The sequence below is a fragment of the Gekko japonicus genome, unplaced genomic scaffold (genome assembly GCF_001447785.1).
Source record: "Gekko japonicus isolate JY-2015 unplaced genomic scaffold, Gekko_japonicus_V1.1 scaffold173, whole genome shotgun sequence".
Lineage (NCBI taxonomy): Eukaryota > Metazoa > Chordata > Lepidosauria > Squamata > Gekkonidae > Gekko > Gekko japonicus.
In genome coordinates, this window is record NW_015161407.1 from 733,864 (window position 1) to 746,986 (window position 13,123).

Sequence of the window (13,123 nt, forward strand, 5' to 3'; positions counted from 1 at the left end):
TTATACAACACTAGAGATGTTTAGTGAGTTATTTTCCCTGGTTTATTTTGGCCTGATGCTGTTAGAGATGTTTCACTGCTTTTACTGTGGTACAGAGTTTACTAGAGTCCCTTATACCTTCTTTTGAACTTGTTGCTGGATGGTCACACAGACTGGAGATTTTATTATGCTATAACCCTATGTTTATAGACCAGAGGTTTTCCTATCTGCCCCCTCTTCCTCTGGCCAGATTTTTATTCTTTTCTCCTTAAGAGCAAAAACCTATTTGACTTGCTTGAGGGACCTCTGTGCCTCCTCAAACCTTTTGGTTAAATCCCTATCTCCCAGAAGAACAATCTCTGTAAACTGGTTAATCAGCTTCCATACTGAGGCCCCGGTCACACGGGCTGTATATCGCGGGGGGGAGGCGTGGCTACTTGCCCCAGAGGAAACTAATGCACGTCCCGGTCGAGGTCCCATGGTTAGGGGGAGATGCCGACCAGACAGGTATCCTTCAGCACGGCACAGAAGCTGCGCCGCACGATCGCACTAGCAATCGCTCTTTGTGCGCATGCGCTGTTGGGCACTAGTGCGCAACCTGCGGAGACTTGGGAGACAAAAAAACCCCTTGTGTGCGATGAACAGCAGTGGGCGCCGGATGCCACATAAGTCCACCGGAAACGCGATCAGACGCCCGCCCTTGCCCCGTGGCTTCCGGAAACTAGTACCTCGGAGGTACTAGTTTTTTACTCCGCATCTTTGGCGGGAAGCCTCGGGTTAGCCACGGGAGCGCTACGCTTCCCAGATGTTGTGGTGTGATCGCGCTTGGAAAATCCGCCTACCATCTGTATCGTCAGCGCGGCAAATGCTCCATGTGACCGCAGCCTGTGAATGTCTAATTCTCCACTCAAGTAGTCATACAAGGAGTCATACTCAAGTTTTTCATACAAGGAGATTTCTCCCTACTCCTTGAATAGGTGAGGTTCTGACACTACTTTGCCAGACTCACTGTCTCCACCCTAAGTCTGTTATTTGCAGAGGCCACAACATACATGCTCTGCTCCAGACAGGGCTTATCAGACCCTTGTTCTCTTCAGAGACTCTCACTAGGAGTTTTCAGTTAACTCTCCTCCCTAGCTCCACTTCAACTGATCCACCAACTCCTTCCCACTTGAATTGTTTAAACAGCTCAGTGTTCCATTCCGCAGTAAGCTGCCTTCACGCAATCAGAATGAGCTCCATGAGCTGTCAATCATTTTTCAGCTAGCTCACCCTTTTCCCACCAGCATTGCCTAAAAGCCTGCAATTGCTTGCTGTCCATCACGGGTGCATTTTATTTCAGGGTTTTTTATATCGTTTCTCTGGTCTGCAGGAGGAAGAGAAAAAGGAAGAAAAAGAAGTTCAAGTACCTGCTCCCCATCAGCTCCTGGTATTCCTGGGGATCCTGGCTCACCCTGAAAAGTGAAAATCCATCTACATTAGTTTTGCTAAAGTTACTTGGAATATCAGAACCAATGCTCCCTCTAAGCTGTGGAGTCTTGAGAGCAAAAATTTTACTTTGTGAGCAAGCAATTTGGCTGCTACATAAATTAGTTCACTCTGGAGCCATCCTTCCTGAGCTAAGACAAAGATGTGTGAGCCAGAGGCTAAAAAACTGTGAGCTAGCTCACACCAACTCAGCTTAGCAGAGGTGCTGGTTTGCCATTGCCTTTCTTTGCAAAGTCTTCCTTGGTGGGCTCCCATACAAGTACCGACCCTGCTCAGTTTCTGAGATCTGACAAGAGTGGGCTATACAATATCATTCCACATCCCATAGTCTGGTGGGTTTGTGGAAGTTCTTGGGCATGCAACTGAGAGTCTTTCAATCAAAACTCATGTCTCCAATTGAACTAAATATAGTTTTTTCCATTTCTCATCATTTATGCATCATGATATTTTCCCTTACGTGGTGCTATTTAGTGATTGCTATTGAAATAAATATTTTTCACTTGTATTAACAGCACAAAACTCTTGGGAGATCTTAACCACATCAACAACAGCCATTTCTCACTTTCTTGTAAAGCTTCCTTAAGATTATTTATACATTTATTTAGGCTTGGATTATTATTTTTTGTACATTTTCATAGTTACATGAGTAAAATTTAGATGCTCACCTTTGACCCTTGCAATCCCTGGGGGCCAGGAGGGCCAGGAGGACCCTAAAGAGGGGGAAAAAGAAAGAATTTTAGCCTAGTATCCAGATGACTGAACAGATGGCCAGACAAATATACTCCAGTCTATGTTAATAACAAAGCCTACTGGATATTGTATTAAAATAATCAAGAACCAACAATATTTAAGACAATTATCTAAGGACAGACAGTACAGAGTTACAAAGATTACACTAGGTAATGACACTCTTAAGCAGGAGAAAATACTATCAAAAGACAGTGACAAAACATCTTATCGTGTAGTGGGTTTGCCGCATGGATGAAGGACAAAGACTGGCATAGTGCATAGCAAACTTTATTGGATGCCGCTAACGGCCGGCAGGCCAACTATATACACTCTTGGGGACACACCCCTGAGCCCCGTTGGTGGGTTTGAATCTCCCGCCACGGTGCTCATTGGCTCCCCAGTGGAGGGACTAGGAGCCTAGTCCCTATTGTTCTCCCAGAGTCAAGCTCTGGGATACTCGCTGGCCCTGGTGGCGGCCAGCGGACACAACACATCTACTGACATTCTAGCTCCTCAGTAACAACTTTATAGAGTAATGAAAACAAAAACAGGTATTTCATTTGGCTTTGAAGGAACAGTCAATCACATGACCATTGGAAACACAGTGGGCACCTTTTAATTGCCACACATATAAGTTCTCTGCCCATAGTTAATCTGTCAACTTTGGCATTAAGTAGTTTACAATAGCCTAGTCCTGCAGATGGCATCAGCTGCATACAACAAGCAGCTCCCTATCCACGCTGACCAGTCACAGCACAAGTCTTGTCTACACCACAGCCCACCAAAGTTCAGATTGAAATGGTACTGAATTGCAAAATTCCCACTGCCTTTGCAACCAACCATCTACTCAGACTGGAAATGAATCATAAGAAAATCCTGTGCTTAAAAAGCAGGAGGCTTTCCTGAGCCAGTGAGGTGGTGCTGATACTAGGGTTGCCCGTTCTGGGTTGGGAAATTCCTGGAGATTTGGGGATGGACCCTGGAGAGAGCAGAGTCTGAGCAGGAGAGGGAGGGCATCAGGGTATAGGGCTATTAGGGTCTCCAGTCTCCAGGTGGTGGCTGGAGATCTCTCGCTATTACAACTGATCTCCAGGTGACAGAGATCAGTTCAGTTGGAGAAAATGGCTGCTTTGGAAGGTAGACTCTACGGCATTATGCCCCACTGAAGTTCCTCTCATTCCCAAACCCCGCCCTCCTCAGGCTCCACTCCCAAAATCTCAAGGTATTTCCCAACCTGGAGCTGGCAACCCTAAGTGCCATGGAGTCCATTCTCCAAAATGGCCATTTTCTCTAAGGGAACTGATCTCTGTAGTCTGGAGACAAGTTGTGATTCCAGGAGATCTCCAGCCCCCACCTGTAGGTTGGCAACTCTAGCTGCCACCTGTAGGTTAATGTTTCCGTGGCTACTAACCGTTTAAAAAATCTAGTGCTGCAGATTTGGACAGGGCATAGGAGACAGTAAAAAAAAAAAGTACATCTGTACTTCCCACAAACTGGGTAGAAAACAGGGTTGTCTGGTTTTCTGATCATCAGGATAAATAGGCATACATTTCTAGAGAGGGGGGAAAGGCACCAGACGGTCCAGCTTAGCCCACAGATGGCAACCTTGATGGCAGGATACTAGAAATGTTTTGCCACAGCACATTTTTTTCCTGGCTGCTCTTTTATCAAATTGCTTTTGATTTGAACATAAAGTCACGGCTTATTTTAACATCTGCAGCTGCTTCCTACTGAGTCAGACTATTGGTTTACCCAGCCTAGTACCGTCAGCACTGACTGGCAGTTGCTCTCCAAGATTTTAGGCAGAGATTTTTTCCCCTAGCCTCAGAATTTGGAACCCACTTGAAATACCAAGTAATAAGCCTGAGACCTTTGGCAAGAAAAGCATGTTTCAGAATAGCCCCTTCTCAACATTGCTCATGAGCTAGCACAGAACCACCGTAAACCCGAATGCAGAAAAGCACTGAACTACTTTGTACATGTGGAGTCAAGCTATGTCGTATCAGCAGTTTCATGCAGCTCACATGCTTTCTTAATGCCTATGTACTGTTTTGAATTTTGACTGCAAGGAAATGATGAACCAAGAAAATGCACTGACATTCAAACATCTACCCAGATGGCAAAATAGACCTCATGGAAACTTTCAAAACAATGACCTTATAAGAAACAAAAAGAAATGAAGTATTTATTTCATTATTAACTCTGCATGAGTATGGCCACCTTTCACCCTAGATTGCCTCTGTTTAAAAAAAGCAAAGGCCAGAAAAGTCTGAGTTCAGCATGGCAGGTTAGAGCTCCAGGCAGTGCGAAATTTTCAACTTGCTAAACTGAAATTTCCTTTTCCAATATTAACCCACATCTGGAACTAATGAACCTTATTGACTCTGAACAGAAATAAAGGTACTTTTATAGGAAGAAGTTCCATTTGAGATCACAGCTCTAATTGCAGTTCACAAATCATTTATGTCTGGATCACTTATAGCCTGACGAAATCTACTATGTGACTTTCTGGAACAAGTGTAGACTGCATTTTCTAAGATATAACTGGAATATTCAACATTATTTTTAAAAAGCCATTCAGGAAAATGAAGTTACAGACTAATCCTGCAATTTTTGCACTCAAAGAACTACGGTTATAAAAATTTTATAATGCTAACAGGAGACTCAGTTCCTTTCTTCTACCAACGTCAATGGGAGCCTCACTATTAACTTCAATAGAAGCAGAGCTGCAGCCCTAGTTTTCAACAATACAGCCATTCACAACACTGGGTGAAGAAATGTATGTAGTGATAAACAGGGTCAATAACTGATGAACAAAGACACATTCTAAATCAGAAGGGTTATGAACATGCAACACCACAGAAGAAAACAGCTACAAAGCACTGTATGTCATGCAATAGGAATTACCGTGACAGTTAGGGTGGTAATCCTCTGTTGGCAAAACGTATTAACAGAAGACAATGTTACCAGATGTGCAGTTTGAAATAAAATACTTTGCTTGTTTGATAATGGATTTCACAGAATTTGGGGACAGTCTGGGAGAAACAGTTCAACATCTTAAGGAAATAAAGTTAAAAGAAGATTGTTCTTTAAATACAAATTATGCATTCTTCATCTGTGTTTTAAATCCCATGAAGTTTAACTGATTTTTTAAAAGTCTAAATAAAAAATATTAGATCAGTTCATAAAGTTTTAAGCTTGTAAAAGGGGAATCATTGCACTGTAAATAATACATCTGTGACAAACTAATTAAACCAGAGAACTTGGAAGACTAGTATTTAATAGGTTTAAATAAAAATACCTTGTGGGTTTGGCTGCATGCATAATTTTTTTTTACTGTTAGAGAACAAAACTGGTTTCTTTTTTTCAATGGAATTTTAAAGCATTCTTGAAATTACCATAGGCTTTCAGTTGCATCAAGACAAGCAAACTCTGAAGGTGATTCATTGGCCACTTAATTGATATAGTGAAACACCAAGAATTTATAACTGTGATTGATAACAGTAACACTTGAACATAATACTCCACACATGGCAAAGGGGAAGGGGTCACTCGGTGAGCCTGACAGTGATTCTGGTTATGACTACACAGACAAGCTCAATAAAAGAAACACCTAAACAGGCCCTGAGAAGCAAAATTTAGATTGTTTTATATTTTTATTCATCCACTGTAGTTACACTAGTAAACAGAGGAAACAGTATTTACAGTGCTGATTATGGGTAGCTATTTTACTATAAAGTGAACCATCATCCAGAACTTATTTTATTTATGGTAGTTGATCATGAAGAGTATCAGAATAAAACTGTAAACCTGGAAGCTTTCTTTGACATTAGATTAGTTTCATTTAAAGGGGAATGAGAAGGAATGAAGTGTACCACAACGCAGTTCTGTTTATGAAAAATAACTGTACTATGCATGTTTATTTACATTTATAACCTTGAGAATTTTGGACTAATCCTTTATTAGACAGAATGAAGGACACAGTAATTATCAATCAGTACACTGAAACATGAAAGTAAAATACATCCTAGTTTATCCTTGATCATTAATTTTTTTCCGAAATAAAAAGACTTTGCATCACTTCTAGATTGTATACAACAAGGTATGGGGTTTCTTAAGATATTTTGGATGGGAACTGATTGGGAAGTTGTACATCATTCATTGTAACCACTGGATTGAGAAGATGGCCTGTGCTCTTGTGTTCCTAAATGTATTTTGTATCTGGACTAGCCACTCACTGGTGAGGAATCCTTATTAAGCTTTGTACTCTTTTGTATCTGGCACAGATTTCTGTGCTGCTGAATGAAAATGACTTATTCTCCAATGACTTGTGTAACTAAATAGAAGGAATGCCCCCAAAGGAACTGCAAAAAAAACATCTTGCAAAATTCCACCTTGCTTTGTGGTTTATTTCCAACGTCTTCAAGTAAATGTCTAGGGGAACAGGCTTCTTGCGAGGAACAATGCCAACTCCTACTCAAAACAGTGTTCCAAGTCCTGAAAAAAGCTAAACAGCAGCCAAACATCCCTTACTTCAGTGTGAATTCACAAACTTCAGAACTTGTAATACTTCGGGAAAGGAAGGAGAAGATTTCTTCATAAATTGAGTCGAAATCTCCAAGTCCTGCTTCTTAGGATCTAACTACACATTACACAGTCCTCGTGTCAAGTCCAGGTCTGATACGAGGACTTTCTACCAGACGTGCACTGTGTTCACCTCTGGGAACTCAGCTGTCAGGTGATGGAGCCTTTACCTTTACTTATGCACACTACTGCATTCACACAATAGCACAAGAACAAACACGAACAAGATGTTATGAGAGCTGATATAAGTATAATTTGTTTATTTACTAATTTGGATTGTGAACTGCTTTGCTATACAAAACTAATATTTCCATGACATTAATTTTTACTTCAAGTTGAGAAAGAAAACTGCTTATATTTTGGAGGGAGAGGAGAAGCTGGAGAAGGGTGGGTGGAAGTGGATGCCAAGAAAAACCATTTTACTTCTCAGGAATAATTATTTGAATTTAAACAACAACAACAGAAGCTTAATTCGTATGTCAAGAACAAACCTAAAATTGTTCATGACAGGGACCGACCTGGTAAATGGCCAGCTGTGCTTATCCTCCCTCCTCCCTTCACATAGCATGACAAGATTGAAGATGGTAGTCTTTCATGAACCCCAGTTAGCTGTGACATCCACATGCAGATGCGTCCACTAAGTGAGGCTTGTTTCCTTCCCGGTTAAATACTAGTTAAGAATCCCCAGCTCTTTGCCACAGGGTAACATTTTCCTGTGGAAACCCTGTTATTCCTGCAACTGACAATGCAGTGGAGTGGAACAGGGCTACTAGATGGTTGCTTTTCCCACATTTTCTCCCACACCATCGGGGAATCTTTTGAAAGGATTTTTTTTACTGGTAGGTCAATATACCAATTACCAATCTTTAAAATCCTTTAACCATCCCCTCAGTGGTGCACAGGTTGGGGGAGGGGAATGGCCATTGCAGGGCTCAGGGAAGGAAAAATAGCTGCCACATGGGCAACACCAGGAAACCGCAGACTTTTCTGCCCACACAGCAGCCATCCTAGCTCTGCTGTGATCTTTCCCAAAATGTTCCATCAAAGATAGGAGAAAACCCAGGGAAGACCCAGGAAGTGCACAAATGTACCATGATCCTGAGGGGAAGCAGGAAATCCTCCTTCTTATCAACTATGTCTGTACTGGGGCAAATAACCCATGAGGAAGAGCTCCCAGTTACTCACAAAAAACCCTCAATTACTGGAGGCACCTGCATTTGGACATCATAACTCACTGGAGTTAGTAGTAGACTTCTGACTTTAATCTCTGCATGCCACATGAGTGGAGCAGAGAAACAGGGAGAAGGCAGGGTGCACATGAGCACAACGAAGTATCTGCTCATCACAAGTTTGGTGTAGTGGTTAACTGCGCGGACTCTAATCTGGGAGAACCGAGATTGATTCCCCACTCCTCCACTTGCACCTGCTGATGTGACCTTGGGTCAGCCACAAGCTCTGGCACAGCTGTCCTTGAAAAAGAGCAGTTTGTGTCAGAGTTCTCTCAGCCCCACCCACCTCACAGGGTGTCTGTTGTGGGGAGGGGAAGGGAAAGGAGTTTGTAAGCCGCTCTGAGACACCTTTGGGTAGTGAAGGGCGGGGTATAAATCCAATCCCTTCTTCTTCTTTTTCTATTTGCCTGAGCTGCCTGAATTGATCCAGTAAACAGGGTAAGTGGTCTTTTTGAATGAATTCACCACAAATAGCTATAGAACTCATCTGTTCTCATCAGGTAATGTAAGTGAATCCCTGGATATGTGTGGCTAACTTGCTTAACAGAATGGTGCCACAAAGGGGAAAGCCCAACACCTAGCAAACAAAGATTCCAGATTATTGCTCAAGGATATTTTTAAATACGTGAAGCCACCTTCTGCTGAGTCAGAATCCATGCAGATCAACATTATCTACTGTCCAAGCTTTTTTACAGCCTGGCTAACATTTTTTAACTGGGATTGGACCTGAGACCTTATGGGCTCTATACTTGCTATGTTCGCCTCTTCACTACTATGCCCTGACCTTTGGGCCATGCATTTTAACAGATCAAAGAGCGCTGCCAGGAAAAAGGGAAGGCAGGAAGGATCCACTTGTGTCAGTGAAACATCCGTAGGACACAACCCTATGCTTGCATGTATTGTTCTTACATCTGTTTTCCCTGAGACAGGATGATTTATTGTAATATTCCAACAGAGGAAATAAATCCTTTTTGTGCATTTATGTGAGTCTTGGATCACGTACCTGTAAGGCTTCATGGATATTGCCATTGTAGTCGATGATTTCTGTGGCACCTTGATCACCCTTCTGTCCAGGTGGGCCCTGTAACACATTCACCCCATTCCCAAAGCCCCGCAATGTTATATGAATCAAGAGTGCAGTGTACAAATGAATGACTTTTGTGACCTAATCTGAGAAAAATAAGTTATTGCCTAGTACAGATTTTGTTTTTGCTCCATTACAGAAATGGCACATGTTATAACTGAGCTATAACTGCAAATCTGGAAAAGACTCCCCTCCCCCCAATGCTGCTTAAATGCTCTTTATTTCACCATTCCCTCAAAATACTAGAATCAGGCTCACCACTTCATATGTGTGACTGGTACAAGATCTACTTCCGAAGATTTACTAATGGGTAACAAATTCTGATGGCCAGGGCTCTTTTTGTGTGTGTGTGAAAAAGAGGTGCTAGAACCCTCAAGAGGGAAATGAAGTTTTCAATCTGTACACTGAAAACTCGCAATTTTTTAAACATTTTAAAAAGAATTTTGTCAAAGAGGTTCTGGAACTCTGTTCCGGCACATTCTCCCAGAAAAAAAGGCCCTGCTGATGGCCATTCTTAAGAGTCAGTTGGCATTGACAGTACTGATGATGATTTAGTACAGATAAAATGAGTTTTATTCAATGCTTTCAGTAGCAACAGATTTTTTTTTTCAGTCTGGCAGTGTCAAAGCTATATCTAATAGGATCAGCTAGCTCGGTAGCCTAATGATCAGCTTACAAAATCAAGACAGGCACAGTTTTAAGAACTCTAAAGATCAACAATGCAGTTCTGCTGTGGCTATGAAACTGAAGGAATTTTAAAAAAACTTCTGGTTTACCATTGCTATGAACTTACTAGGAGGCCATAGGGATACCACTGATACCCAATCCATACAATATGGAGAAAATAATACACACCTACATAGTTTACAAGGCTATTTATTTATTTAATGTATTTATACTTCACTTTTCTACCAGATTGGCTCCCTGAACTGCTTACAACTAAAGAAAAATAATCTATCATATTTTTTAAATTAAAGCGATTTGCTCAGATGCACAAATCTGGGTTTTTTTTACCATAATAAAGAAACTGGACATTTCTTGAGACCCCACAGAACACTGGGAATCTGAGATTGTCCATTGATAAAGATAATGCCAGCGGAAGCATCTCAGATGTCAGACGTCTATTCTTACCTCACCTTCCAACTGTTACAGCTTCTAAGAGCTGACCCTTTTGGTATCCCTGCTCAATGATAAGGAGTCACAGAATCATAGAATCGTAGAGTTGGAAGGGGCCATACAGACCATCTAGTCCAACCCCCTGCCCAATGCAGGACCAGCCTAAAGCATCTGTGACAAATATTCGTCCAGCCTCTTCTTGAAAACTGTCAGTGAAGGGGAGCTAACCACCTCCCTAGGCAGCTGATTCCACCATTGAACCACTTTGACCATGAAAAAGTTTTTCCTAATATCCAGCCGATACCCTTCTGCATGTAATTTAAACCCGTTGCTTCGGGTCCTATCCTCTGCTACCAACTGAAACAGCTCCTTGCCCTCCTCCAAATGACAGCCTTTCAAATATTTAAAAGAGAGCAATTATGTCCCCCCTCAATCTCCTCTTCTCCAAACTAAACATTCCTAAGGCCCTTAGCCTTTCCTCGTAGGGCTCATTCTCATCACTCTCTTCTGCACCCTCTCGATTTTGTCCACATCCTTTTTGAAGTGAGGCCTCCAGAACTGCACAGAGTATTCCAGGTATGGCCTGACCAAGGCAGTATACAGAGGGGCTATGACCTCCTGTGATCTCGACTCCCCCCACTCCATTGCAAGGATTAAAGCAACATTGGCAGAAGATCCTCTGTCTCTTCAGTTTTTTTGCTTCATCTTGTTTTTTAAAAAATGTAAATAACTTTGAGAATGCCAGTTTTAAATAGTTGCGTATACATTCAATATACAAATAACCCATAAATATAATTATAAGAATTAGTATGCCTTTATATGATAAAGTATGGCCCAGAATGGTATTCTTTACTATTAGCAAGCTTATTTGGCTCTTGTTCAGAGGACTGGTCTATTTTTAACTAAACTGTTAGGTCTCAAACCAACAGTGAGACACTTCAATTGTATCTGTTTCTTATAGGATATTTATTAGCTTCCCCATTCATTAGGAAAAGCCAAAGTTATTCAAAGTATAGGCCAAACCAAAAGAAACTATATTTTTGACCAGTGGGCAAACTGTGGCTCCTGTGGCTCAGTAAAATGTAAGGGTGAAGCTTTGAAACTCTCCATCCTCCTTCACCACAGTCCCAATCCAAATCAAAGCCCCATGTCCTGGCTACTAAAAAAATTGCTGGGATCATGAAACTCTCAACAAACTGTTTGGTTTGGTCCTAAACCACACCACCTAGACCACAATAACACCAAGGCAGAGGACAAGGAAAACAAGGTGTACTTACACATCAACAAATTGTATAGGTTCTGACATTACCTGTGATACTGAAACACAAAAAAGGAACTCCAAACTAAAACAGTAGTCACTTACCTTTGGACCTACAGAACCCAAATCACCTTTGTCTCCTGGATCACCCTATGCAAAAAAGCAATATTGGTTACTTCCAAGTTGACAGCCATCATCACATCTTGCAGCAGTAAGTTCTGCAGTTCAGCTATGCACTGTGTGAAGTACTTCCTTGTGTCTGTCCTGAATCTCCCACCATTCAACTTCAATAGATGACCCCCCCATTCTAGTATTATGACTGAGGGAGAAAAGCTCTGATTATATATATAAGCACACACATGCGCACACTGCTTTGCAGGGACAAATAACACATCCTGAGTAGTTTTCCCCAAAGACAGACAAGCAGGTAGCAAAACAGACTGGTGGCTGATAGAAGAAAAGACAAGTGGGACAGTGCAAGAAATTGGTAGGAAGATGAAAAAGAAGGTAGAAAGCAAGAACAGCAAGAGCTGAAGAAACAGGCAAAAAAGTGATGAAACAGGAATGAAACAGATTGCCAAGGAAGTCAGGGCAGAGAAGGAGACATGAAAGACAGGATGGATAGAAGAGAAAGAGCTGAATATGGAGGTACTACATACATGCAAAAGAAAGAAAGAAAAAGCACCGATGTCAAAGAATATGAGGGGGATTTTGTGCATTGAAGTCTGCCAGCCCAAATGTTGAATACAGGTGTCCAATTTTCATGTAATAACAAACAGGAAGAAGATTTAAGAGCATCACAAAAACACAGACAAATAAGGCAAGCCTGAAACAAAGTACAGGAACTTGAAGTTCGACGTTGCACAATTCTGTGGTAAATTATTTGCTCCATGTAAAAAAAGCCTTTTGCCTAAAATACGGTTCTGTTTAATGTTACTGTTCATATATCACCATATGATATTAAACCAATAAAACCAAAATTTGCTTACTACTGACCTTCGACCCCTTTGGGCCTCTAGCTCCAGATTCACCTGACCTCCCCTGCATCATGAAAATGCATACATAATGGATAGGAGAAATGAAGACAGAAAAGAGATGAATAAAAGGAATTAGTATCAGCTCCCACTTTTATCTTAAAATGACCACTAGTATAAATCGTTCGTTCATTTATGTCATCTCATATGACCAATGGTCTCAAGCACATCCAGAACATACAATAGTATAAATCTATATAACTGATATGAATGAAGTCACAGAAATACTAAATGATTTAGTATTAACATGTGCAGGTTACGATAGCATGTTCACTACAACAGATTGAAAGAAAAGTTCAGGTTGTAGAAGATCTACAGAGGCTCTTTGAAAATTTCTTGAAGAATCTTCCTGTGATAGACAACTGGGTCCTGTGACAGGCAACTCCTATGCCCATGGTTTGCCACCTGATATGGCAACTGCCAGTATGTGACGGATATCTGCACTAGAGTGACTCACCATGGGCAGGGAAGCCAGTACGCACAGGCTATTTAAGTAGTCACCATGAATTCAGCTGTATGCTTATCACTTATTTGCTGTGGTCCATACATCCAGATGAACCCAGGAACTTAATATCACAAAATTCCCATTGTTCAAATGTTGGTTATTTGAATTCTCTGTGTG

At 41.4% G+C, this 13,123-nt stretch overlaps 1 protein-coding gene across 1 annotated transcript in view; it reads right to left on the bottom strand.

Annotated features, from left to right (window-relative positions):
• Nucleotides 1-13,123, bottom strand: part of COL25A1 (collagen, type XXV, alpha 1) — a 450,407-nt gene that overhangs the window by 45,828 nt on the left and 391,456 nt on the right. Inside the window, exons 21-26 of the mRNA XM_015426262.1 lie at nucleotides 12,464-12,508; nucleotides 11,573-11,617; nucleotides 9,013-9,090; nucleotides 5,104-5,127; nucleotides 2,133-2,177; nucleotides 1,389-1,433 (exon numbers count right to left, since the gene is read on the bottom strand). Of these exons, the coding sequence (XP_015281748.1) occupies nucleotides 1,389-1,433; nucleotides 2,133-2,177; nucleotides 5,104-5,127; nucleotides 9,013-9,090; nucleotides 11,573-11,617; nucleotides 12,464-12,508 (282 nt within the window). The remainder of the gene's footprint in view (nucleotides 1-1,388; nucleotides 1,434-2,132; nucleotides 2,178-5,103; nucleotides 5,128-9,012; nucleotides 9,091-11,572; nucleotides 11,618-12,463; nucleotides 12,509-13,123) is intronic.